Here is a 24,749-nt window from a genome sequence, read left to right as displayed (position 1 = left end):
TGGTTAAAGGAGAAACAGGGCATCTGGGGGATTGGGGGGTGTGGAGGTGGGGGCACTTTCTAGAGGATTTGGCAAAAGCAAAGACTTGGAGTCAGAAGTAAAAAATTATTGGGGATCAGGGAGTGGGGATCACTGGGACAAGCTGGGCTTGTCCGGGTTCTTGTCAGATTTGAGGTCCTGAGTACTGAAATGAGAAGCTGGGAGTTCATTGCAGGCAATGAGAGGTAGTAACAGTCTTGAGTCAGGGAGGTGCCAGAGGATAAGGAAGCAGCGCTAGGGGGACTGGAGTGGGAAGCGGCAGTGGCAGAGATGTAGGAGCGAGGCTGACAAGGCTCAGTGACCCAGCAGGAGAGGAGACATAGTGACATGGATGTGCTGGTACCATCAGAGAATTAGGGAAGAAGTTGGAGGTGGGGCGGCCCAAAGATCACCTGTTGAGGCTTCCTCCCCTGACCCATGGCACCTCTAAGTCCCCTTGGAGCAGTTTGAAAACCTCTAATCCAGAGTCTTGAGTGTTTCATTTTGCAAATGAGGAAACTGAGGCACAGAGAAGGAAAAAAAAAATTGCCTAAGGTCATGGTTGCTGCTAGAGCCTGAACTTGAACCAGGAAGGGAGTGTGTCAGGCTGGGTTGAGGTAACGGCAGGCCACGGAGCAAGGGTGTGAGACCCCCATCAAGGCCTGGCGGCCGTGGTGCAGCTCAGCACCTCCACCTGAGGGGGCAAGGGGACAAAAGGAGACAGGTGGCTGGAGTTCTGGGGGGTGGGCCCAGGTGGGACAGAAGCTGGACAGTCTTGGCTAAAACTAAACTTGGGGATTATCTGAGGTTTCACTTGGCTAGGGTTTCTGTCCCTCAGCCATGCTCTTTCTCACATACACAACTTCCTGCCGAGGGAGCTGCGCAGGGAGAGAGTGCTCACCTGGCCCATTAGTTGCCTAGCAGGTGTTCCAGGTGTCCCAGGAAACACCTCTCCACACAAATAACACTTACCCATGTACCTACTCTGGAGTTTGCAAAGTGCTCTTGTAGCCACTTAGTAATAATATCTCACTTGCGATATTACCGTTGTTCTCTGAGCCTCTCTTTCCTTATGGGTAAAATAAAGTGGTGACCCCCCGCCCCCAAATGTGCCCATTAAAGTTCCTTCCAGCTCCAATTCCAGGGAATGTTCTCTGGATCCCTGCTCCCCTCCAAGTCCTCAATCAATGAATGCTCACTCTCAAAGGATTTCTGGGACCAATCTTCTATTTAAGTTGTTGACAACTGGCATCCTGACCTTCACTGGGTCCTTATGTGGACTTTGAGTGCTAAGGCTGAAGACTGGGTCCAACCAACCCAAGTCCAAGAAGTTTGGCCAGTGGTTGAGGTTTAAGCTGTATATGGGGGTCCCTTCATGCTCAGGGTCTGAACCAGGGGGCCACCCCAACCTGAGACCCTGGGCCCTGTGGACTGTTGGAAGGATCAGAGCAGGAAGGTTAGAAGGCTCAGGATTGCCCCAGAGCCCAGCGCTGAGCACTGTACTCTAGAAGGGAGGGGGAGAGGGGAGGGGCACCACCCGCCTGGTGAGGTCATGGGAAAGCAGCTCTGGCGCTGACACCTGGGGAAACCCGTTTCCAGGCTGCTTCCCACGCTAGCTTTCCTGGGAACCAGCTAAGCCCCAAGTGGGGAGCTCCCAACCCGCCCCCCCCCCCAGTCCAGTTCCCATCACACTGTCCCATCTAGTCCAGCCCGCACCTTTCGATCTAGCCTCATTCCTTTGGTACCCAACCTGCCTCCATCCAAACTGTTGGGCCTTGAGGGACCAATGTGCTGACCCCTGCAGGAAATGACACCGAGACAGCAGCTTCAGAAACTTAAGGCTTTATTTGCAGACTCCACACTGCCTTATCTTCTAGGTTGTGACCTTGGAGAAAGCCCCTTCTTCCTTCAGGCTCCAATTTGCAGCTCCTCCCCCTCCTCTTGCTGGGCCTTGTCTCTCACTTCCTGCCCCACTCCTGGCCTAGCCAGTTTGGGCAGTGCCTAGGGAGCACTGAGACCCAGTTCTTCCCAGGGACCAGCCCTACCCTCCCTGGCCCTGGGGGTTGAGGACAGCCCAGGTGGCAGCCTTGCTCCTCAGCTGCCCCACTTCTCTGCTCTCCTTCTTTCTCTTCTTCCTTCCAAGCCTAGCCCTCTCGTCTGCCTCCTCCTCCCCAGCCTGCCTCCAGTCCCAAGGCTCCAAGCCTTTACTTTCGGATCCCTCTCAATCTCTCACTGACCTCTGTCTTACCCAATCCATCCTAAACTTCTCTCCAATTCAGGGCCGGACGCCTTCCAGCCCTCCAAGATGCCCAGCTGTTCCCCAGGCTCTTCCTCACCCCTGTGCCAAGGAGCGGGTGGGGACCACCAGGAGGGGTCCTAATTCGGCCAGATTGACCTGAGGGCCCATGATAAGAAACTGGGTATTGGATCCCAAACTGCTTGGAGGCAGCTGACACCGTTAGGATCATCCCATGAAAATCAAAGTACTGGGATTTCTCTGTACTTGGAGAAATCCAAGTCAGAGAAATCCACAGAAATCCAAGTCAGAGCCGTCCCTCCTCCAGGCCCTAGGCTCACCCTGGCACATAAGAGTGGGCAGTTGCAGGCTGTGTCGCCACAGTGTTCAGATGGGAACTGAGTCCCATGGAGGTGGCCTGGCCCTGCCAGCAGGTCCCTCAAAGGCTCCGTGCCCCAGGTTCTAGAAGTCTGTGGCCATTGGCCTACTGATAATTTTGCTGCCACAGCTCTTCAAACAAAGCAGAAGAACTTCTTCCAGCGGCAGCGGGAGAGGGTGCGCACACCTTTGGCGTTCAGTTTCTTCTCCAGCCGGGCTTTGTGCTCAATGGCACTGAGAATGGCCGAGTCAAACACCTCCTTCAAGTTCTTCTGCGTCAAGGCAGAGCACTCCAGGTAGCAGCAGGCTCGGATCTTCTCAGCCAGGCCCTGAGCCTGGGGTGGAGGCACGGGGCCTTTCCGGCCTCCCTGGTCCAGCTGAATCAGTACATTGACATCGTCCCTCAGGTCGGCCTGTGTGCCCACCAGCAGCACGGGCGCCTGGGGGTTGTGAGTGCGGATCTCTGGCAGCCATTTCTCTGTGATGTTTTGGAAGGAGCTGGGCTGCACCACGCTGAAGCAGACCAGGAAGACATCCGTATCCGGGTAGCAGAGGGAGCGAAGGCGATCAAAGTCTTCCTGGGATGGAAAGGCCAGGCCATTAGTAGCGTTATTCCCTGCCCCTGGACGCGGGAATCCGCTTGTCACCTGAGGTTGGAGACTGAGACTCAGTAACTAAGGGCCCAAGGCCTTCTCCATTCCTGATGGAACTGGGGTCCTCCCAGCCTCCAGCCCACCTCACCCCAGACCAGCAAAGGCCGCTCCCGACTTCTCTCACCTGTCCCGCTGTGTCCCAGAGCTCAATGCGCACCGGGGCTCCATCAACCAGGACTTGCACTGCAGAGGAGGGTCAGGGGAAAGTCTGAGTTAGAGCGTCCTGGATCCCACCAGGCCTCACCAGCGCCACCTCGGGGCCTGCTCCCGCCAGCCCCCCCCCCCCCCCGGCGGTTTCTGTGCACTCGCGCCTCGGCGCCAGCCCCAGCCCCCGGTGCACAACCCCACCCCCGGCCACACGGCCGCCGGGGCCGTTGAACTTACCGGAGAAGGTGTCCAGCGCTGTGGGCCGGTAGCGCGCGGGGTACCCATTGCAGGTGTAGCTGACAATAAGGCTGCTCTTGCCCACGGCGCCGTCGCCCACCAGCACGCACTTGATGCCCAGCTCTGGGGACAAGCTGCCCCGCCGCGAGGGAGGGGTCGGGGCCCGGAGCGGGGACGACTCGGCCTCGCTTAGCTCCCGCGGGGGCATGGCCCGCTCCGGGGACAGCCGGGGACCAGGCTCCGCTGTGCTCGGTGAAGCAGGGTCCGTAGTCTGCCTCTGACTGAAATCTGCCGAGACCCGGCTCAACCGCCAGCAGCTACCCACGGGTATATGTGGGGGCCCCGCCTACCTCATCTGCATGTCCTGTGCGGCCTCGGGCCCCGCCCACCCTCCAGGCCTCCTCCAGGACCTCCCTCTGCAGCGCACCGCAAGAGGTCAGGCAATCTGTCACACCCGGAGGAAGAGAGGCAGGCCGAAAACTGACGCTCGGAGAATCACACAGGTACGAGGACAAAGACTCGCCCAAATGAGGCAGATCTAGGTATCTTGGCAGAGAAAGATATCCAGGATTTATTGTTAGGAGGAAGAAGCAAATTGCAGAACACATAATGCAGCATGTTCAAATTAAACTTTGTTCAAATTAAAACAAAAAACTAGACATATGTTTGTACGAGTATAAAAAAGTCTGGATAATAATTTTATTAATTAATGATTTTTTTAAAATATAGAGATCATGAAGAGGCAGAAGTTAAACTCAGGCGTGAACTCAGCAGGCAGGAATTTAACGACCCCCTTCCACCGAAGAGCTTCCTCTAGACTCAGCCTGAAGGCAGGCTTTAAACACCTTCACTCTGCTCCTCTAAAGGAACTCAGGGTGCTGGAGAAGCTAGCTGGGGAGGATCTTCAAGGACAGTCCTCCAATTGAATATTTTCTAAATCCCCAAAGTTCCTAATATTATCTTTATCATCATCATCATCAAAAGCACATAGTAATTACCTATTTTCTGATGCTGTTCTGGGCCGCCCACTGTCCTTGCCTTAGAAGGAGTTTACAGACAGAGACATGATATCCCAGGTAGCCCTAAGAAGGTCACCAAGAGAGCAAGTGAAAAATAGCCTGATGCTAATTTCATCTCTTTATTGCAGCCACACCAAGTGACACCAGGCCCAGAATCCTTTCTCTGAATTCCAAGCCTGTACAAAGATCTCAGCCTACACAAAGATCATTAAAAACACCTCATTCATGAGTCGTTGAAGGGAGAGTGTTGGGAGGCAGATAGGGCAGTGAATATTAAAGAAAAGATATAATCCAATTTTTCAAACAGTTGGTAGTATAAAAATCCCTAAGTCAAAATCTCTAAATCTCTTGAAAAAAGTCTCAGGACCCCTGGTTTTTATTTATTTTTCTTTTTTTCCCCCACTGTTGGTCAAAAGTTGAGGACAACTAGAACATTGCTGATTTAACCATTTAAAGCTTGACTGTGGGGAAATGGCAGGATCCCCAGTATCCACTTCTGCATCCCAATGTCTGCATCCTACATTCCCTATGTCCGAGTGTCTGGGGATGCTAATAACCCCTAATTATAGCTCCCAATGACTTCTCAGACACATCCACATAAGTTTATTCATCTAGCAAGTGAAAGAAGCCTCAAAGTGTTGTCTTGCCATTGTATCACCCAGGAGGTCTAAAAGCTATTCTTTTTGCTCTCCTGGAAAGGGAGGCAAGAATGGGGATTTGAAAAGACCTAGACATCAAGAGACGTGTCCCAGTATTCCTAGTTCTTCAGCTCATTAGCTGTGTGATTCCTGAGAAATCACTTGCTCCATCTCACCTATAAAATGCCAGGTGAAGCATATTTATTTCTTAAAGTCCTTCCGGTGCTAGCAATCTGTTATTCAGGGAACCTAGGGAAGTAGCCTCAGCCCAGGTGTCTGGGACAAAATTAACACACACACACATACACACCCCAAACAACACACACACACAAATGCTCTTCTTCACAGCACTCTTGTCCTTTTACACAAGCTTTAATAGTTTTATTGTAGCTGAAATTTGAGGGTAATCCTGTTTAATTCTTTCTGCAGGTAGAAGGGATATAAATAATACACAAATACACAAATGGGGGAGGTATCAGCTGGCCATGGTTAAAGCCCTAACTTGGCCTGCAACAGGCCATTCTTCGCTGGCCCCTTGGGTGGGGACACTTTCTAACCTAGGTCGCTCTGTCGGAGCTCGTTTCGGGACAGTCTTGTCAGCAAGAGGGGGAGGGAGGAGACAACCTGGGGAGCTGGTGAGTCATCTATTTCTCAGCTAAGGGCTTGTAATTCTGGCTGCTGCTGCTGGGAGAGTCCCCTCCCGAGGGTGGCTTGAGTCTTATTCCTGCCCACCTGATGGATTATCTGTCCCAACTTCCAGTCAGATACACATTTGCTAAGACTAAAACGTCGCCTTGACTTTCTCCTTGGAGAAATGATTGATTTTAGGATTGGAGTAGGAAATATACAAGATGAGCCTGGAACATTTTGTAGCACAGAAAGTAAGGAAGTGCTAAACAAACAAACAAAACAACAGGAAGGTGGAGATAAGTTAGAGGACACAGGGGCCAACTGAAAGAGCTTCCAAAGGCCAAATCTGGGACAATTGGAGCGACAAAATAAACCAGTATTGGATTATAACCCAAAGTATAAAATAAATAGCTGCAAGTCTATTCTGATATAAATGATTGAATACATAAATAAATGGGGGATAATAGCCAAATCTCCTGTGAAGAATTCCAAATAATGTATGTAGATACTCCACGCTCAAGGAGGAGTGTAAACCAGCACTCTTGTAGGCTGTGCATAGTGATTTCCTTGCAAAGAGGACAGTCTGAAAAGGGTGGGGGAAAAAGTAACTTTACAGTGGAGAATCCTGACAAACTCTCCCTCAAGCAGGTGATCAAGATTAAGATCAACATTGATAAGTCAAGTTGATAGTATGTACCCTTGATGTGATGTGATGAGAATGACATTTTACCTCTGAAGAATTCCAGCCTAATCACGAGAAAAACATCGGAAAAGTTCCAACTGAGAGACATTCTACAAAATGCTGGCCCAGTACTCCTCAAAACTGTCAAGATCATCAAAAACAAGGAAAGTCTGAAAAACTGCCACAGCCAAGAGGAGCCTAAGGAGACATGACAATTAAATGTAATGTGGTATCCTGGGTGGGATCCTGGAAGAAAAATAGGACATTAGGTAAAAACCAAGGAATTCTGAATAAAATATGAACTTTAGCTAATAATAATATACCAATGCTGGTTCATTAATTGTGACAAATGTACCATACAATGTAAGATATTTATAATGGGGGAACCTGGGTGTGAGATACAGGGAAACCCTGTGCTATCTTCTCAATTTTTCTGTAAATCTAAACTGTTCCAAAATAAAGTGTATTAAAAAACAAAAAAACGGCTTTCCTGGTGGCGCAGTGGTTAAGAATCCACCTGCCAATTCAGGAGACACGGGTTTGAGCCCTGGTCCAGGAAGATCCCACATGCTGCAGAACAACTAAGCCCGTGCGCCACAACTACTGAGCCTGCGCTCTGGAGCCTGTGAGCCACAAATACTGAGCCCCTGTGCCACAACTACTGAAGCCCACGCGCCTGGAGCCTGTGGTCTGCAACAAGAGAAGCCACTGCCATGAGAAGCACACGCACCGCAACAAAGAGTAGCCCCACTCGCCACAACTAGAGAAAGCCCGCACGCAGCAACAAAGACCCAACACAGCCAAAAATAAATGATAAATAAATTTTAAAAATTAAAAAAATAATAATAAAAAAGTATGGTACTGGAACAAAAACAGACACCTAGATCAATGGAACAGAGTATATAGAGCCCAGAAATAAACCCTTGCTTATACAAGCAATCTACAACAAAGGAGGCAAGAATATACAATGCGGAAAAGACAAGCTTTTCAAAAATGCTGTTGGGAACACTGGACAGCTACATGCAAAAGAATCAAACTGGACTACTTTCTCACACCATATACAAAATAAACTCACAATGGATTAAGACAAATATAAGACCTAAAACCATAAAACTCCTGGAAGAAAACATGGGCAGTATGTTCTTTGACATAGGTCTTAGTAATATTTTTTTGGATCTGTCTCCTGGAAAGGGAAACAAAAGCAAAAATAAACAAATGGGACTACATCGAGCTAAAAAGCTTTTGCACATCGAAAGAAACTATCAACAAAACAAAAAGACAGCCTATTGAATGGCAGAAGATATTTGCAAACAATATATTCGATAAGGGGTTAATATCCAAAATAAACAAAGAACTCATACAATTCAACGAAGAAAAAACCAAAAAAAAAAAACCCGATTAAAAAATGGACAGAGGACCTGAATAGACATTTTTCTGAAGAAGACACACGGATGGCCAACAGGCACAAGAAAAGATGCTTAACATCACTCATCATAAGGGAGATACAAATTAAAAGCACAATCATTAGAATGGCTATAATCAAAAAGACAACAAATAACAAATGTTGGTGAGAATGTGGAGAAAAGGGAACACTTGTGAATTATCAGTTGGATTGTAAATTGATGCAGCCACTATGGAAAACAGTATGGAGGTTCCCCCCAAAATTAAAAATAAAACTACCATATGATCCAGCAATTTCACTTCTGGGTATTTACCTGAAGAAAACAAAAACAATAATTCGAAAAGATATATGCACTCCAATGTTCATTGCAGCATTATTTACAGTAGCCAAGATATGGAAACCACCTAAGTGTCCATTGATAGATGAATGGATAAAGATATGGTATATATGTACAAAGGAATATTACTCAGCCATAAAAAAATGAAACCTTGCCACTTGTCACAACATGGATGGATCTAGAGGGTATTATGCTAAGTGAAATAAGTTAGACAGAGAAAGACAACTGCCGTATGACCTCACTTATATGTAGAATCTAAAAAACAAAACAAAATGAAATAGGGACTTCCCTGGTAGTCCAGTGGCTAAGACTCCACGCTCCCAATGCAGGGGGCCTGGGTTCAATCCCTGGTCAGGGAACTAGATTCCACATGCTGCAGCTAAGACCCAGTGCAGCCAAATAAGTAAATAAATATTTTTTAAAATAACAAAAAATACATAAAAAGAGAGTCATAATTACAGAGAACAAACAGGTGGATGCCAGAAGGGAGGAGGGTGGCAGGGAGTGAAATACTGAGGGGATTAAGAGGTACAAACCTCCAGTTGTAAAATAAATAACCCATGAGGATGTAATATACAGCATAAGAAATACAGTCAATAATATTGGAATAACTGTGTGGCAACAGATGGTTACTAGACTTATGGTGATCATTTCATAACATATGCAAATGTCAAATCACTATGTAGTACATCTGAAACTGACATAATGTTGTATGTCAACTGTATCAAAAAAAACCCAAAAACCTAAGTCCTAAGTTAAAAAAAATTAGCTAGCTTAGGGAGAGTGTAAGATTAATAAAATAGTTTTAATTAGCGGAAAAACAAAACAAAACAAAAACAAAACTAAAACGTGGCCCTGACATTGAATCACGGCAGTCATAACATTTTGTTTCCAAAGTGTCCAACACAAGGTGTATGGAGCTTAGACTTGTAAAAGTGCTTTAGTTTGCCCTATCTCACATGATACCCAAGTGCAATTGCTGGGGTGTCTGAGGGGTGTTGGGCGGAGTATACAGGGGCCCAGAGAAGTTAGGGGACTAGCCTCAAGATCAAAGAAGCTAGTAAGTGGCAGACAGTCCCAGAACCAGCAATCCACAGGTTCACACTCAGGTGTGGTCAAATTCTTAGGCATTTCTGTTAAGCCCATATCTTATTTAAAATTACTGCATACATTGGAATACCTACAGCAAAACCTCAACTCAATAAGAATAAACCAAAAGAAATCTATCTGTACCCCACCACCGTGATTTTCCTATTGCTGAAAAAGGGATTAACAAAAAAGAAAGAGTTTACTCAAAAAGTTCAATGCACAGGCTCTTTGTGAGTGAAATGCACCTCATGTAGCCTTTTTCTATTTCTTCTGCATACTCCACTCCAAAGCTTCCGAATCAGGCCTGCTATTCAGAAGGAGCCCAGAGACTCAATGGGCAGGTCAGAAAGCTTTGAAATAAAAAGAGGATGCAAGAAAAAGAATTTTATATCTAACACTTAATTTCTTTGTCCACCATACTTCAATAAACCTGGGAAGAACACTGCTTATTTACCAACATACTGATGATAATACAATAATTAGACTGCACACTCACCAAGCTTTCCATTTAATTAATTGGGTTTTTCTCTACTCGGTGTACTTGTGTCCTGGGAGAGAGTTGGCGGCAAAGTCAGCGGCCTGGGCTGAGTCAGCCTCCTGGTGCCAAGGGAACAGGATCTTGATAGTCAACCCTCCAGCCCCTCCATGCCATCTGTCTCTAGGATCAGGCTGCCTCTAGGGCTTCGGCCCTGCCCTGCCCACTCCCCCGCATCCAGCCTTACTTAGCCTTTGCTTCTCCCTGCCTTTCTCTCCACCCCGTCTCCATCTACCGGATCCCAACTGCTACTGCCCCCCTCAGACAACTCTTTCCTGCCCAGACTTTGCACTCAAGCCCTGGCCAGTATTTTTTTCTTTTTCTTTTCTTTTTTTTAACTGCCTTCAGGAGTTGCCAGCTAAAAACGTTCATGTAAAAGAACTCCCCTCTTCTTTCATTAACAGAGTTCCCCTTCTAACTTCCTGATTTCTGACCACGTAGCACAATTCTCTCAAGCTAATGAATTGGAAGGAGTTGGAGCCGAATAGTCTCCAAACCTCCCAATGCACTTGGACTCCCTCCTCTCCATCCTCCTCTGTCCTCAGTCCTTTTCATGAAGTACTTGACGCCCCTCTTCCTTTTGGCATCCCGTGCCCAAAGAATCACCTCCTGCCTGCCTCCCTGGCTTTGTTTTGCTCATTTCTAGTGCGCTCAGTCTTCCTAAGACAAGTTTATTCCGTCACCCTCCCACTAAAGAACCTATAGTGAATCCCTGTTCGCCATCAGGTAGACTGTACAAGTCCCTGCTGGCATCCCACAGCTTCTAATTACAGTACACCCCCAGGATGGGATAAATAGCCACTGAAATAATCCTTAAGAGAACTTCCAATGATGTAGGAAAATGTTAAAAATAATGTTAAATGATACAGAATTATATAAACAGTTTGAGCCCAAGTATTTATTTTTAAGTGTACAGTTAGAATAAAAGAGAGTCCTATATGAAGGACATAGACCAAAATGTGGAGAGTCATTGCCATTGGGTGGAAAGCCTGATATATAATGAACACTTAACACATGTTAGCAATTAATATTATGTTGCTTTATCATCATCTTCTCTCCTTTTTCTACAATGAACATGTTACTTTACACCAAAAAAAGTTACTGGGCTTTCCTGGTGGCGCAGCGGTTAAGAATCCGCCTGCCAATTCAGGGGACATGGGTTCGATCCCTGGTCCGGGAAGATCCCACATGCCGCGGAGCAACTAAGCCCGTGCGCCACAACTACTGAGCCTGTGCTCTAGAGCCCGTGAGCCACAACTACTGAAGCCCGCTCGCCTAGAGCCCGTGCTCCGCAACAAGAGAAGCCACCGCAATGGGAAGCCCGCGCCCCGCAACAAAGAGTAGTCCCTGCTCACCGCAACTAGAGAAAGCCCGCGCACAGCAATGAAGACCCAACACAGCCAAAAATAAATAAATAAATTTTAAAAAGTTACTGAAATTAAAAAATATATTTGTCCTATATTTAGAAAAAAAGAGGAAATGCACCAACATGTCAGTGACTACCTCTGAATGGCAGGATTATGAATAGTTTGTTCTCATTCATTCCTTCATTCCATGAGGTTCTTTTCGAACCCACTGTGGGGCAGGCACTGTGGAAAGTGCTGAGTGCACATGGATGAACAAAACAGGCCTCATCTCTTCCCCCACCTTGCTCTACCCTACATTAACCTCCCTTCTCTAAACTCCTTGTCTGTTTCTCTCACTTTGAGAACATTATGTATTTCCTGTGTGCATATCATATACTTCAAGCAGCTGGGAACAGGGAGGGTCTCATACAACTTCTGGCTCTTACTACCCCAGTCCAGTGGCATCCCACTTAGGAGGAGCTTATTAACTCTTTGTGGAATGAATAAATGAATGGTGAGGCATGATTTGCCAAATGATAAAGAGACTGATAGGCAGGCAGCCCCACCTTCCCTGATGTCACAAGCACTTGTCCAAATGGCCAAGCCCTGGGTTCAGCCAAATCCTCAGTTACTTCTCCTCAAAGACTGGCTCCACTGGCCCAAAGCCTCCTCTTGAATAGAAGTTGGGGCCTGAGACCACCGAGGTCCACTCAACTCCCTGGGGTTAACCCTAGAGTACGTGTTTTCCTTTGATGATGAGGATGATCATTATGAACATTAGCAACCTTACAAAAAGAGGACCCAATAAACAAGCATTCAATTAATAATGACATCTAAATTCTCTTCTTGGCATTGCTTATATAAATTCGCATTTTACATAGTTTTAATCAGGGATGATATTTACATTGTTTAGCAACTGGTATGGCTGCAGAGAGATGCTAGTCCTTGTGCTGGAGCAGCTTTTTAGAAGATCTCTAGTGTGTCTGATATTAACCCTTTAGTGGCTGGCTCCTGGTGAAGAGTGATGGGGAGGGGCACACTCAGGGAAGTAGATTTTTTTTTTTTTTTTTTTGGCCACATGGTTGCGGCACATGGGCTCTAGAGCACGTGAGCTTAGCTGCGGCATGCATGTGGGATCTTCGTTCCCCGACCAGGGATTGAACCTGCGTCCCCTGCATTGGAAGGCGGATTCTTAACCACTGGACCACCAGGGAAGTCCTGGAAGTGGATATTTTAACAACTGGTGTGGCCACATCGGTGTGTACCTGCTGAACTCCATCAGTCTGGTTGGGTTTGGAGTGAGTGTGAACCAAGCAAAGAGGGCTTGGAAACAGCCTGAAGAAACAGCAGGAATCAGGCCCAGAAGGGAAAGAGTCTGGTCCATTTTGGAACTAAAACTAGCTCAGCCTGGCCGAGGATAAAAGTGGTGAGAAATGAGCTGGAGAGGGAGGCAGGAGCCCAATCCAGGTCACATCACAGCTTTTCTTTTCCTTCGGGGTTATTTCACTGGCGAACAGCTAGCCTAGGGTGACCAGGACTAGGAGGTATCCTGGGACGCAGAACTTTCAGTGCTAAACCCAGGAGGGCTGGTCTCCCTAACTAGATCTCTTTTTCCTCCTGTTAGTAGGTACAGCCTGCTCTTCAGAAAGACCACAGCAATTGAAACTAGAAACAGAGCAGGATTTTCCAAACCAACATGAAATCAGCTTTCACTATTTTTTGTAAAAGTGCTGATAGAAAGGTACTGGGTTTTGTTCACATTTAAGTTTGTATAAAGCTAGTATCTCTCAATCAACTTCCTTTCCCTGCCTTTATTGCAAATTATGCTTTTGTTAACAAGAGACAAGATAGCTTGACGGTTAAGAGCGTGGGCTCTGGGCCAAAGCACCTGGGTTGGTATCCGGGTTGTGTCCCTTAATAACTGTTGTCTTTTCTGGGCCTCAGTTTCCTTGTCTGTAAAATGGGATTGATTAAAATAGTACCTGCTTCATAGAATGTTGTGAGGATTAAATGAATTATGGAGAATGCTCAGAATAGTGCCTGTACAGAGAGACTGCTCTGCAAGGGTGCACTAGTGTTATAATTATCTTCCTCTGGGACAGGGCAAGTTTTTTCAGATGAAGTCATGGCTCCACCTGAGACTGAACAATATAAATTTGTCAGATAAGGTAGATTCGGAATTTTTTCTTCTGTGACCCAGATAGGGAACACAAAAAGTCATCATACTAATACACTGGTGTTGTTATTATCTTTATAGGTGAGGAAACTGAGTCTCCATTGAAGTTAAGTGACTTGCCCAAGGCCTCACGGCTAAGACAGAGCCAGGATCGCAGAACCCCGTCTGTCGCTCCACCACCACCCCTATTCAGTCCTCCCCTTAAGAATGGTGGGCTAGGGGCTTCCCTGGTGGCACAGTGGTTGAGAGTCTGCCTGCCAGTGCAGGGGACATGGGTTCGAGCCCTGGTCTGGGAAGATCCCACATGCCACGGGGCAGCTAAGCCCGTGTGCCACAACTGCTGAGCCTGCGCGTCTGGAGCCCGTGCTCCGCAACAAGAGAGGCTGCGATAGTGAGAGGGCCGTGCACCGCGATGAAGAGTGGCCCCCGCTCGCCGCAACTAGAGAAAGCTCTCGCACAGAAACGAAGACCCAACACAGCCAAAAATAAATAAATAAATAAATAAATAAATAAATAAATAAATAAATAAATAAATAAATAAAAAAGAACGGTGGGCTATGGGGACTTCCCTGGTGGTCCAGCGGGTAAGACCCCATGCTCCCAATGCAGGGGGCCCAGGTTTGATCCCTGGTCGGGGAACTAGATCCCGCATGCATGCCACAACTAAGAGTTCACATGCCACAACGAAGATCAAGTGTGCCACAACTAAGACCCAGCGCAGCCTTAATAAATAAATAAATAAATCTTGGAAAAAAAAAAAAAAGAGTCATGGGCTACACCATCAACGGACATGGTTTAGGAAGACATGATATATGTATACACACACATGCACGTGCGCGTGCGCGCGCGCACACACACACACACACACACACACACAAATGGAATATTACTCAGCCATAAAAAAGAATGAAATATTGCCATTTGCAGCAGCAAATGGATGGACCTAGAGAATATTATACTTGGTGAAGTAAGTCAGACAAAGACAAATATTATGAAATCACTTATATGTGGAATCTAAAAAATAGTACAAATGAATCTATATACAAAACAGAAACAGACTTATGGACACAGAAAACAAACTTACAGTTACCAAAAGGGAAGGGGGGGAGGGATAAATTATGAGTATAGGATTAGCAGATACAAACTACTACACATAAAATAGATAAGCAACAAGGATTTACTGTATAGCACAAGGAAATATACTCAATATCTTATAATAACCTATAATGGAAAATAATCTGAAGAAAATATATACATAACTGAATCACTTTGCTGTACACCTGAAACTAACCCAATATTGTAAACCAACTATACTTCAATTTTTAAAAACATATTTTAAAAAAAGAGAAGAATTATGGGCTACAAAGCATGTTATCTATTGCTTTATTGTCTTTTGTCTTATAAACTCAAATATCCATTCTGACATTTGGGCAGAGATCTTTTGATTTTTTTAATTTTTATTTTTAAAAAAATATTTATTTCTTTCTTTATCTGTCTATCTTGGTTGCACCAGGTCTTAGTTGTGGCATGCGGGATCTTTAGTTGCAGTGTGTGGACTCTTAGTTCTGGCATGTGGAATTCCTCTTAGTTGTGGCATGCAGACTCTCTTAGGTGCAGCATGCATGTGGGATCTGGCTCCCCAACCAGAGATTGAACCCGGGACCCCTGCATTGAAAGTGCACAGTCTTACCCACTGGACCACCAGGGAAGTCCCGTGGGCAGAGATCTTTTTAAAATTTGATATCGCAATCAACTCTACTGAGATATCATTTACATCTAAAATGCACCCATTTTAAGTATATAATTTAATGAGTTTTGACCAATGTATCCACCTACATAATCAACACCACCACAATCAAGATACGAAACATTTCCATCTCCCCGAAAAAGTTCCTTCTTGCTCCTTTCTAGTCAATCCTCCACCCCCATGCCAGGTCCTAGGGCAAACACTGATCAGCTTTGTCGCTAAGGTTTAGTTTTTGCCTGTTTTAGAATTTCAAATAAACAGAAACATGCTCTGTGTACTCTCTTATGTCTCACTTCTTATACTCAGCCCATTTTTGAGTTTCATTCATGCTTTTGTATGTAAGGCTAGTTTGTTCTTTTTTTATTGCTGAATAGTATTCCATTGTATGGATGTACCACTATTTGTTTATTCTATTATTGATAGACATTTTTAAAAATAAATTTATTTATTTATTTTTGGCTGCATTGGGTCTTCGTTGCTGTGCGTGGGCTTCTCATTGCAGTGGCTTCTCTTGTTGCAGGACATGGGCTCTAGGCACGAGGGCTTCAGTAGTTGTGGCGCACGGGCTTAGTTGCTCTGCGGCATGTGGGATATTCCCGGACCAGGGATTGAACCCATGTCCCCTGCATTGGCAGGTGGACTCTTAACCACTGCACCACCAGGGAAGTCCCTCTTACTGATAGACATTTGAGTTGTTTCCAGTTTGGGGCTATTATGAATAAAGCTGCTATAGACATTCATGTCCAAATCTTCGTGTGGACATATTTTTTCTTTCTCTCAGGTAAATACCCAGGTATGGAACTGCTGGGTCATAAAGTCAGTGCATGTTAAGTGGCTGTGAGTGGTCACACCATTTTATATTCCCACCAGCAATGGGTTCCACGTTGCTTCACAGCCTCACAACACTACATACTGGTGGTCTTTTTGAACAGTTTGGATTTTACTGTTGTTGTTGTGTTGTTACTCTTGTTCTTAATGTAAAAATCTCATTATTTTTAAAAGTTTGAAAACAGTTTCTGCAAGAGGCCACGTGGATGAGTACAGAGGCAAGTTTTATTCAGACATATGCAGTGTGACGGCGTGATGTAAATGCACATTAATGTGTCAAGTCATGCATTAACTCAGCAGGCACTTCCCAAGTACTTACAGTGTGTCAGGTCTTATGATCTATAAGGTTGGAGGCAGGATGAGGGCTGGTTGTTAGATTTTATTGGTTTTCACATAATCAGAGAAGGCTTCCTGGTTAAGGCATCTTTTGAAATGTATCCTAGACTAAGGGATAGATAAGGAGCATAGAAACTGGCTTGGAGGCAGTGCCCTGAAAGCCATTATTCCCTGGGCGCTGTCCCCAAGTGTCTCTAAATGGACTGTGAGAAGGGTTTGGCTTTCAGAGAACTACAGACTGTTAGAGATGGTCTAGTTCTACCCTCACCGTTTACAGTTGAGGAAATGAGAGGAGTTCAGAAGGGCCAGGTGACTTGTTCAGCAGCATCTGGCTGAGTTAGCTTCCATATCCTGAGAAGAAGGGGGTCTGGAGAAACAGCCCGGGAGGGTGGTGGTGGGGAGGGCAACGGCCAGCCTGGGAGGGGCTCCTGGCGAGGTGGTGCTGGTCCAAAGCATGCACCCCACCAAGACTCCCAGACTCCCTAGAAGTGTATAAAACCGTAGGTACTGACAACTAAAACTTTTCATCTTAAGACCACATAGCTGCAGAGAACGCCACTTGTAGCGTACTGTGAATAGTAACGCTTAAATAAAACTATGACCTCATTCTTTTACATATACACATTGGAATCTAAAATACCAAAGGAGCTTGATATTCTAACACATCCATTTAAAATAATGTGAACAAGCTCTACTTTAACAGTTGGAAAGTTTATGTTATTTGTTTTCTCTTTCAGTGCTCCCAATCTTACTGTAACATATGTTATGATTGAAAGTTTTATTGGTACTTTATCCTAATTGGGTGTAATTAGTATATACATTTTTTAACATTATAATGTTATATATCTGGTGACTTTGAGGCTCTAAGTCTTAACATTGTTTTCTTTTCAATTAAATTATCATTATAATTATTCAACTCATCAAAACATAAATATATTACACATTTTGATATAGTTACACATAAAGTAAAATTATACAAGAAATACATTTTTTGATGAGATGCATCAGGCTTTTTTGGTTTTCTTTTCAATTAGTTTATGCATTCATGGATAGAATGTTTGAATGCGACAAAGTTCAGCATCAATTCTCTTACTTTTTTGTTTTGTTTTGTTTAATGTAAGTGCAGAGAAACCTTGTTCACATACATCTTTAGATGGGAATGGAAGGTTTGGTATAGCAATGTTACTTGATTATTTGACTCCCTTCCAAATTATATGCCAAAAATGTTAGCAATTATTTTTAATGATGTTTTATTTATTTATTTATTTATTTATTTATTTATTTATTTATTTATTTATTTATTTATTTTAGCTGTGTTGGGTCTTCATTGCTGCGCGCGGGGCTTTCTCTAGTTGTGGCTAGCGGGCGCTACTCTTCATTGCGGTGCGTGGGCTTCTTGTTGTGCTGGCTTCTCTTGTTACGGAGCACCGGCTCTAGGTGCACCGGCTTCAGTAATTGTGGCTCGCAGGCTCTAGAGCGCAGGCTCAGTAGTTGTGGCGCACAGGCTCTAGAGCGCAGGCTCAGTAGTTGCGGCACATAGGCTTAGTTGCTCCGCGGCATGTGGGATCTTCCCAGACCAGGGCTCGAACCCGTGTTCCCTGCATTGGCAGGCGGATTCTTAACCACTGTACCACCAGGGAAGTCTCTGTTAGCAATTTTTTTTTCAGTTAGCTAAAACTTGAATAGGTTCTCAAATCGTATTCGAATTAGCAAATTAGAAACTGTTCAATGTTTTCTTGTCACCTGGTCTTTATTCTCTTTGTGGGAACACCAACAATAATTCCAGTGGTCTCTTTGCAGGGCTCCTGGCAGATTTTTATGCTCTGAAGCAATGTACCATGGGGTGGGGTGGTTTCCATTTCACCATCCTGTTGGGTGAGTGGTGCACTTTTCTTCTGAAGAGTTAGGAGCAGGGGAGGTGGAAGGGGATATGACCTCGCTCCCAGGGGCCTTCTCCTGCTGTTCACTTTTGGCCCAGGGAAACTCTGGACACTTACTCCCTTAAAACTATTTGGTGTACTCTCCTTGGGACCTGTGAACCCCAGTGTGAGGACCGCTGACCTGAGGATGCCTTCCATACCCCTAGGGACCTGTGAACCCCAGTTTGAGGACCACTGACCTGAGGATGCCTTCATTTCCCACCTAGAGAGGTGAAAAAAGTGTCCTATCCCCTCTCACCCGGTGGCTTCTCTGGGGTCTTCACAACCCTGGAAGGTGGTGGGAAGAAAAAGGGCAGGCTGAGTCTATACATGCCTTGGGCAGGGCTTTGTCACTCAGTGAGAGAAGGAATGACAGTAACAGGGAGGGTAGAAGGCTTTTTGAGAACCGGGACTATTTTAGGTAGTTTTGGAAACATCTGGAAGGGAATCAAACAGGAAGAAGAAGAGATTTACCTCTTACAAAGGGTTATAAAGAGGTGTTCTGAGTGAGCCAAGGACCTTCTTTCCTTCAGCATATTTTAGCAGAAGCCAACAATGTGCCAGCCCTGCGGCAGGAGGGGGTCTGCAAGTCACCTGTCCCTGCCTTCAGGGAGCTTATACTGTACACAGTTGGCCCAGGGAGGGGGAGGGAAGGGAAGACAGTGGGAGGGGGAGGAAGAAGAGGGGGGAGGGGAAGGAGGGGATGGAGGAAGAGGAGAGAGAGGTGGTGGGGGGAGAAGAGGGGGAGAGAGAAAGAAAGAGAGAGAGGAGTTACTAGGCAGTTGTAATGCAGGGCGATCATAATGTGGGGTGATCAGCACAGAGGGCTGAGGGAGAACCCAGGAGGGGCCCTGATCCTGGCAAGGGGAGGGGTACCAGGGAAGAAGCCAGTCCGGAGGGAGCAAACACCTAAAACCAAATACTCAGGTGTCTGGAGGGGTGGGGTGCATCTTGGGAATATCCTTAGATCAGCACTGAGAGATAAGAACAGACCTGATGAGGAGTTTAACTGGGTATGAGGCAAAGGACTGCTCTGTTTCCTTAATAAGTCTTACAGCTCTCTCTCTCTCTCTCTCTCTCTCTCTCTCTCTATATATATATACATATATATATACACACACATATACACACACACACATATATTTAATCATATATATGATTAAAATAAAAAATTAAATTTATAAACAAATTCCTAAATCTCCCACACAGAAGAATTCCAAATGATTTGTACTTCACCCTCAAGTGAGCACAAATCTCCACTCCTTAAGTCTCGTCTGTGCATAGTAACTTCCTTCCAAAGAGTACAGTCTAGAAAGGAGAGGAAGAGTAACTTCACAGTGGAGAAACCTGACAAACCTCAGTCAGGGGATCAAGGTCAACATCAACAGTGATAAGTCAGGTTGATGATATGTACCCTTGATATGATGTCATGATAATGGTACTTTACCTCTCAAAACCCCATAACCCCAGTCTAATCATGAAAAAAAGATATCAGACAAATTCCAATAGAGAGCATCCTACCTACCCAGTGTTCCTCAAAATTGTCAAGGTCACCTAAAACAAGGAAAGTCTGAAAAACTGCCACAGTCAAGAGGAGCCTAAGGAGACATGATGACTAAATATAAGGTCATATCCTGGATGGGATCCTGGAACAGAAAGAAGATATTAAGTAAAAACTAAGGAAATCTGAATAAAGTATGGACTTTAGTTAATAATAATGTATCAATTTTAGTTCACGAATTTTAACAAATGTACCATACTAATGGAAGATGTTCATGAGGGAAACGATGTGAAGTTTATGGAAACTCTCCATTATCTTCTCACTTTTTCTATAAATGTAAAACCGTTCTAAAAAAAGAAAGTCTCAACAACAACAACGACAACAACAAAACCTCTTTTAAAAAAAGTAATTACTGGGCTTCCCTGGTGGCGCAGTGGTTAAGAATACACCTGCCGATGCAGGGAACACGGGTTCAAGCCCTGGTCCGGGAAGATCCCACATACCACGGAGCAACTAAGCCCGTGAGCCATAACTACTGAGGCTGCACTCTAGAGCCCGTGCTCTGCAACAAGAGAAGGCAGTGCAATGAGAAGACCACGCACTGCAACAAAGTGTAGCCCCCTATCTCCGCAACTAGAGAAAGCCCCCGGACAACAATGAAGACCCAACGCAGCCAAAAATAAATTTAAAAAAAACACCAAACTACTTTGCAGCAACATGGATGGACCTAGAGATTATCATACTAAGTGAAGTAAATCAGAGAAAGACAAGTATCATATGATACCAGTTATATGTGGAATCTAAAAAAATGATACAAATGAACTTACTTACAAAACAGAAACAGACTCACAGGCATAGAAAACAAATTTATGGTTACCAAAGGGGAAATGTAGGGGGGAGGGAAAAATTAGGAATTTGGGATTAACATATACACACTACTATGTATTAAATAGATAAACAACAAGGACCTACTATATAGCACAGGGAACTCTACTCAATACATGGGAAAAGAATCTGAGAAAAAAATATGTATAACTGAATCACTTTGCTATACACCTGAACTAACACAACATTGTAAATTGACTATACTTCAATAAAAAAAAAAATCAGATCTACTATCAGCCTAAGGCTTCCTAGTCAGAAACAGTCTCAGATACTCTGAAGTAGAATAAAGAATGCAGACTATTTTTGGGGAATTCCCTGGTGGTCCAGTGATTAGGACTCCGGGGACACAGGTTCAATCCCTGGTCAGGGAACTAAGATCACGCATGCCGCAGGGCCAAAAAAAAAAAAAAAAAAAAAGAATGTAGACTATTTTTCAATGAAAAGAAAAAGACAAACTAATTACTCACTTGAGTCAATTAAATCATTTCTTTTGGTCCAAGTCTTCATTCCCTCAACAATTACTACTATAGTTAACTTGTATTGAGCATTTTCTAGCTTTAGGCAGGCACAGAGTGACTTGCATAGTATCCTATAATACAATGCTACAAGGTAGATTTTTCTCCTTTTACAGATTAGAAACTGAAGCATGAGAAAGCTCATTCATGCAGTTGTTTAATAAACAATTAGTTAGTGAATGCCTCACAGGTGCTGGGTCTCTTGGAGTAAATACCCTGCAGGGGCCTCAAGTGCAACCATCCAGACTGAGCTCAATCATGTGACCTCTGCCCCACCCCACCCCCAGCTCCTTCCCCTCCCAAAGTTGTTACTACACCATCTGCCAGGTGTCTCAAGAGCAGTCCTGCACTGGCCTCCTCCCTGGCCTCCCTCCCCCCAGTGTTTAACTTGACACTGAGCTCAGTGGCCCTTCCTCAGAAATGTCTCCTCAGAGCTCATCCTCTCTGATGTGGACTCCACCCAAGCCTCCACCCATCTTTCCAGAACCCACATCAGATGGTTTCATCCCCAGCCAAAACCTTCTGATGGCCATTCAATAGCTTTCACAATGTGGCTACAACTGGTCCCATTTCTCCCACTGCCCTACTGCCAATGCTCCAGCTCCCCCCATACCCACCTGCAACATCACACTATTTACAGGTCTTTGCTCTTGGTTTTCTTGAGGCCTGCTTAATGCTTTCCCTTTTTTACCCTTGGAAATCATACACGCACTTCAAGTCTTAACTCAAATTCATCAGCTTTCATACACCAGTCTTCTCCCTCCCTGGCCCAGCAGTCAGCCCTTACCTGTCTCATGGCAACTACCACATGGGTTTTGAGGGGTCAGAGCTGGTGGATCTGTATCTCCAGCTGTGAGTTCCCTAAGGCATCTCTGTATTCTGGTGCTCAGGAATGTTTGAGTTATTCCCCTCAGTCAGCTTCTGTTATGTAAAAGCAAAATGCCCATGCTTCATAATTAGGTGCCAGTAGAGATCGATGCAAGGAAAGCCATAGCAGTTATGAGGGAGAAGTTGTGGTCCAGGGAGGCTTCATGGAGAAGGTGGACTTGAGAGTCCACTGTCAGATTAAAGCCATATTTAGAGTTTATTGAACACATGCTCTATGTTGGATTGTGCTATCGCAAGGAGCTTTCACCTAGATCGCCTCATTTACTCTTCAACACAGACCTACTAGGTGTCATTATATCTATTTCTGTAGATGAGGAGACCAAAGCTAAGAGCATCAAATGCACACAGTGTCACAGCTACTGAGTGACTGGGCAGGAATAAGAAGGCTGGTCTCTGACTCTTACTCCAAAGTCCAGCCTAACATTAAAGAATGAGTATGTGGGGGGAAACTGCTGTAATCAACTCAACAGAGAGTATGTACTGAATCTGTAGCAAGCAAGGCCCACTTAGATCCCACCCCATACATCCCAGAGAGCAGTGGAACCAAGAGGGAGACTCTGGGGACAGTGAGGAGGTGGCTGGAAGGATTCTGTGTCCCTGAGACACCCCTCCTATGCTAACCACTCCATGCAGGGGGGACACTCTCTCTGCACAGTCCAGACCTGAGGATCCAGTTGTATACCCCTTCCCTCAGCTTGTACTGGCATCATGGAGAGTGTGGTGGTGAACCCTTCAGCATCTGCTTGGATTTGAATATTGCCTCCTGGCTTCCCCACTTCCTGGCCACATGACCTTGGACAAATTGCTCCACCATGTTGAATTTCAGTTTCCGGTTTCATAATGTGGGGAAAAGAGCAGTGCCTATTTCATAGCATTAGCGTGAAGGTAAGATGAAATAACAATGAATATTAGGAACTTAGTGTGGTGCTCGGCACATCGTCGGTAACTCAGAAAAGGTATTTCTGGTTATTTGACCTCTGTCTGGACCTATTTGTAATTCCCTAAATGCAGTCGGCAGGTGATCTGGGGTGGAGCCTTACGCACGAGCAGCTCCCAAGCTGGGATCACTACTCCCAGGGCGGAAACCTTCTCCCTACCTCCCAGCTCGGGCACCCTCACTCTTGGGACCTAGCCTGCCGCGCAGCGCCCCTGGCGGTACAGCCGCGTCGTGGCCGCAGGTTTCGGGCGGGAGAAGCCGACCCGGGAGCAGCGAGAAGTTATGTTGGACCGCGAACCAGGCCGGGGCCACTGCAGGCCCAGAGAGCCTGCGGTGAGGGCTGGTGAGGGTCCAGTCCTCTGCGCCTATCAGGAAAGTTCGGCAAGAGAAGCATAACCACACAATGTACGGTGCACACCTGGACGCTTTTGAGAATACAGGAGGTGCGCTTAGTCATTACTCTCGGGCTACCCGTTAAAGCCAGGACAGCGGTGATCCTGGCCTAGAGCCTTCACTTTAGCGAGGTAGCACGGCCCATGGGCCCCGGAAGGGAACAGACTCCGTCTGGGTCGCCTAGGCCGGTGGAAGAGGGAAACCCAACAGCAGTTGTAGCCAAACCCTCGCTGTTCCGCCGCTCTGGATTCCCCACCCGCCTCCAACATCTCTTGTCTCTCGTTCCTGCCAGGCTTTTCAGGCATTTCTTACCCGCTCCTGCGTGCTCCCACAGCGCTGTGGCCATGTTCCTGGGTACACGTCACGAGCATGGCTTCCTGCTGGCCAAGCCACCAGCTCTGCCACTTTCTGGAACTGGTGGGCCCCTGGATGTGGGAGAAGAGAGGCCAGTGCCTTGTGAAGGTAGGATTAAGATGGCGATTAGATTGAAGAACGGGAGGTTCTCTTGGGGACCTAGGGCAACGGGCTGTTTATTTATTTATTTAAAAAATTTATTTATTTTATTTTTAAAAATTTTTGGCAGCACTGGGTCTTCGTTGCTGTGCACGGGCTTTCTCTAGTTGCAGTAAGTGGGGGCTACTCTTCCTTGCAGTGCACAGGCTTCTTATTGTGGTGGCTTCCCTTGTTGCAGAGCACGGGCTCTAGAGCGCAGGCTCAGTAGTTGTGGCGTATGGGCTTAGTTGCTCCGTGGCATGTGGGATCTTGCCGGACCAGGGATCGAACCTGTGTCCCCTGCGTTGGCAGGCAGATTCTTAACCACTGCGCCGCCAGGGAAGTCCCCAACAGGCTGTTTTAAACGGTGGGAGCGGGAGCTGGACAGAGAGGCTGAGCAGTCTTCTGAGGGAGGGAAGCCTGGGCCTGAAAGGTGCTGGGGACCCGCTCCTTGTCTGGGGCTGGATTGTGCTGGGCGGGTGGGGGAAGGGGGTTTGAGAAAGCTGGCATTGCCTCCTGGTGTCAAAGCCTGGAACTGCAGCAGGGTCCAGAAGGGAGGGGCTTGTGTTCAGCGGGGCCCGCCCACCACCCAGCGTGTCTACAGCTCGGACATGTGCAACGCTCCCCCACCCGACTCCCCTCGAGAGCGGGATAGGCCTTGCCCAGCCCCCCACATCACCACCACCCCGGCCCCGCCCTCCCGCCGCAGTCCTCACCGCACCTCCCAGGGGCCGGCCTCGCGACGTTCCTGCGGGAGCAAACGTGGGCGTCTGAGAACCCGGAAG

General features: G+C 46.2%; 1 protein-coding gene across 4 annotated transcripts; it reads right to left on the bottom strand.

Annotated features, from left to right (window-relative positions):
- Positions 1-1,863: 1,863 nt before the first annotated feature.
- Positions 1,864-24,738, bottom strand: RHOV (ras homolog family member V). Of its 4 annotated transcripts, XM_059913590.1 has the most exons (6): positions 24,686-24,738; positions 23,785-23,897; positions 4,668-4,751; positions 3,670-4,215; positions 3,410-3,468; positions 1,864-3,210 (listed from the first exon to the last, which is right to left on the bottom strand). In XM_059913590.1, exons 4-6 carry the CDS (start codon positions 3,875-3,877, stop codon positions 2,767-2,769), a joined length of 711 nt encoding a protein of 236 aa, XP_059769573.1. In that variant the 5' UTR covers positions 3,878-4,215; positions 4,668-4,751; positions 23,785-23,897; positions 24,686-24,738; the 3' UTR covers positions 1,864-2,766. The 4 variants fall into 4 exon arrangements, with proteins under 4 accessions (XP_059769573.1, XP_059769572.1, XP_059769576.1 ...); XM_059913589.1 differs by lacking the exon at positions 4,668-4,751; XM_059913593.1 differs by lacking the exon at positions 4,668-4,751 and having other exon boundaries at positions 23,785-23,925; positions 24,686-24,714.
- Positions 24,739-24,749: the final 11 nt, after the last annotated feature.

This window comes from Balaenoptera ricei, chromosome 2 (assembly GCF_028023285.1).
Source record: "Balaenoptera ricei isolate mBalRic1 chromosome 2, mBalRic1.hap2, whole genome shotgun sequence".
NCBI classification, from domain to species: Eukaryota; Metazoa; Chordata; class Mammalia; order Artiodactyla; family Balaenopteridae; genus Balaenoptera; species Balaenoptera ricei.
Note: the sequence above shows the minus strand (reverse complement) of the source record. Positions and strands in the feature narration are given on the sequence as shown.

Excerpts from the sequence above, each read along its gene's own strand:
- RHOV (XM_059913590.1), bottom strand. The coding sequence starts at position 3,877 with ATGCCCCCGCGGGAGCTAAGCGAGGCCGAGTCGTCCCCGCTCCGGGCC. Across the intron at positions 3,469-3,669 it reads AGCGCTGGACACCTTCTCCG|TGCAAGTCCTGGTTGATGGA; the intron begins GTAAGTTCAACG and ends CCTCCTCTGCAG. Across the intron at positions 3,211-3,409 it reads TCTGGGACACAGCGGGACAG|GAAGACTTTGATCGCCTTCG; the intron begins GTGAGAGAAGTC and ends TTTCCATCCCAG.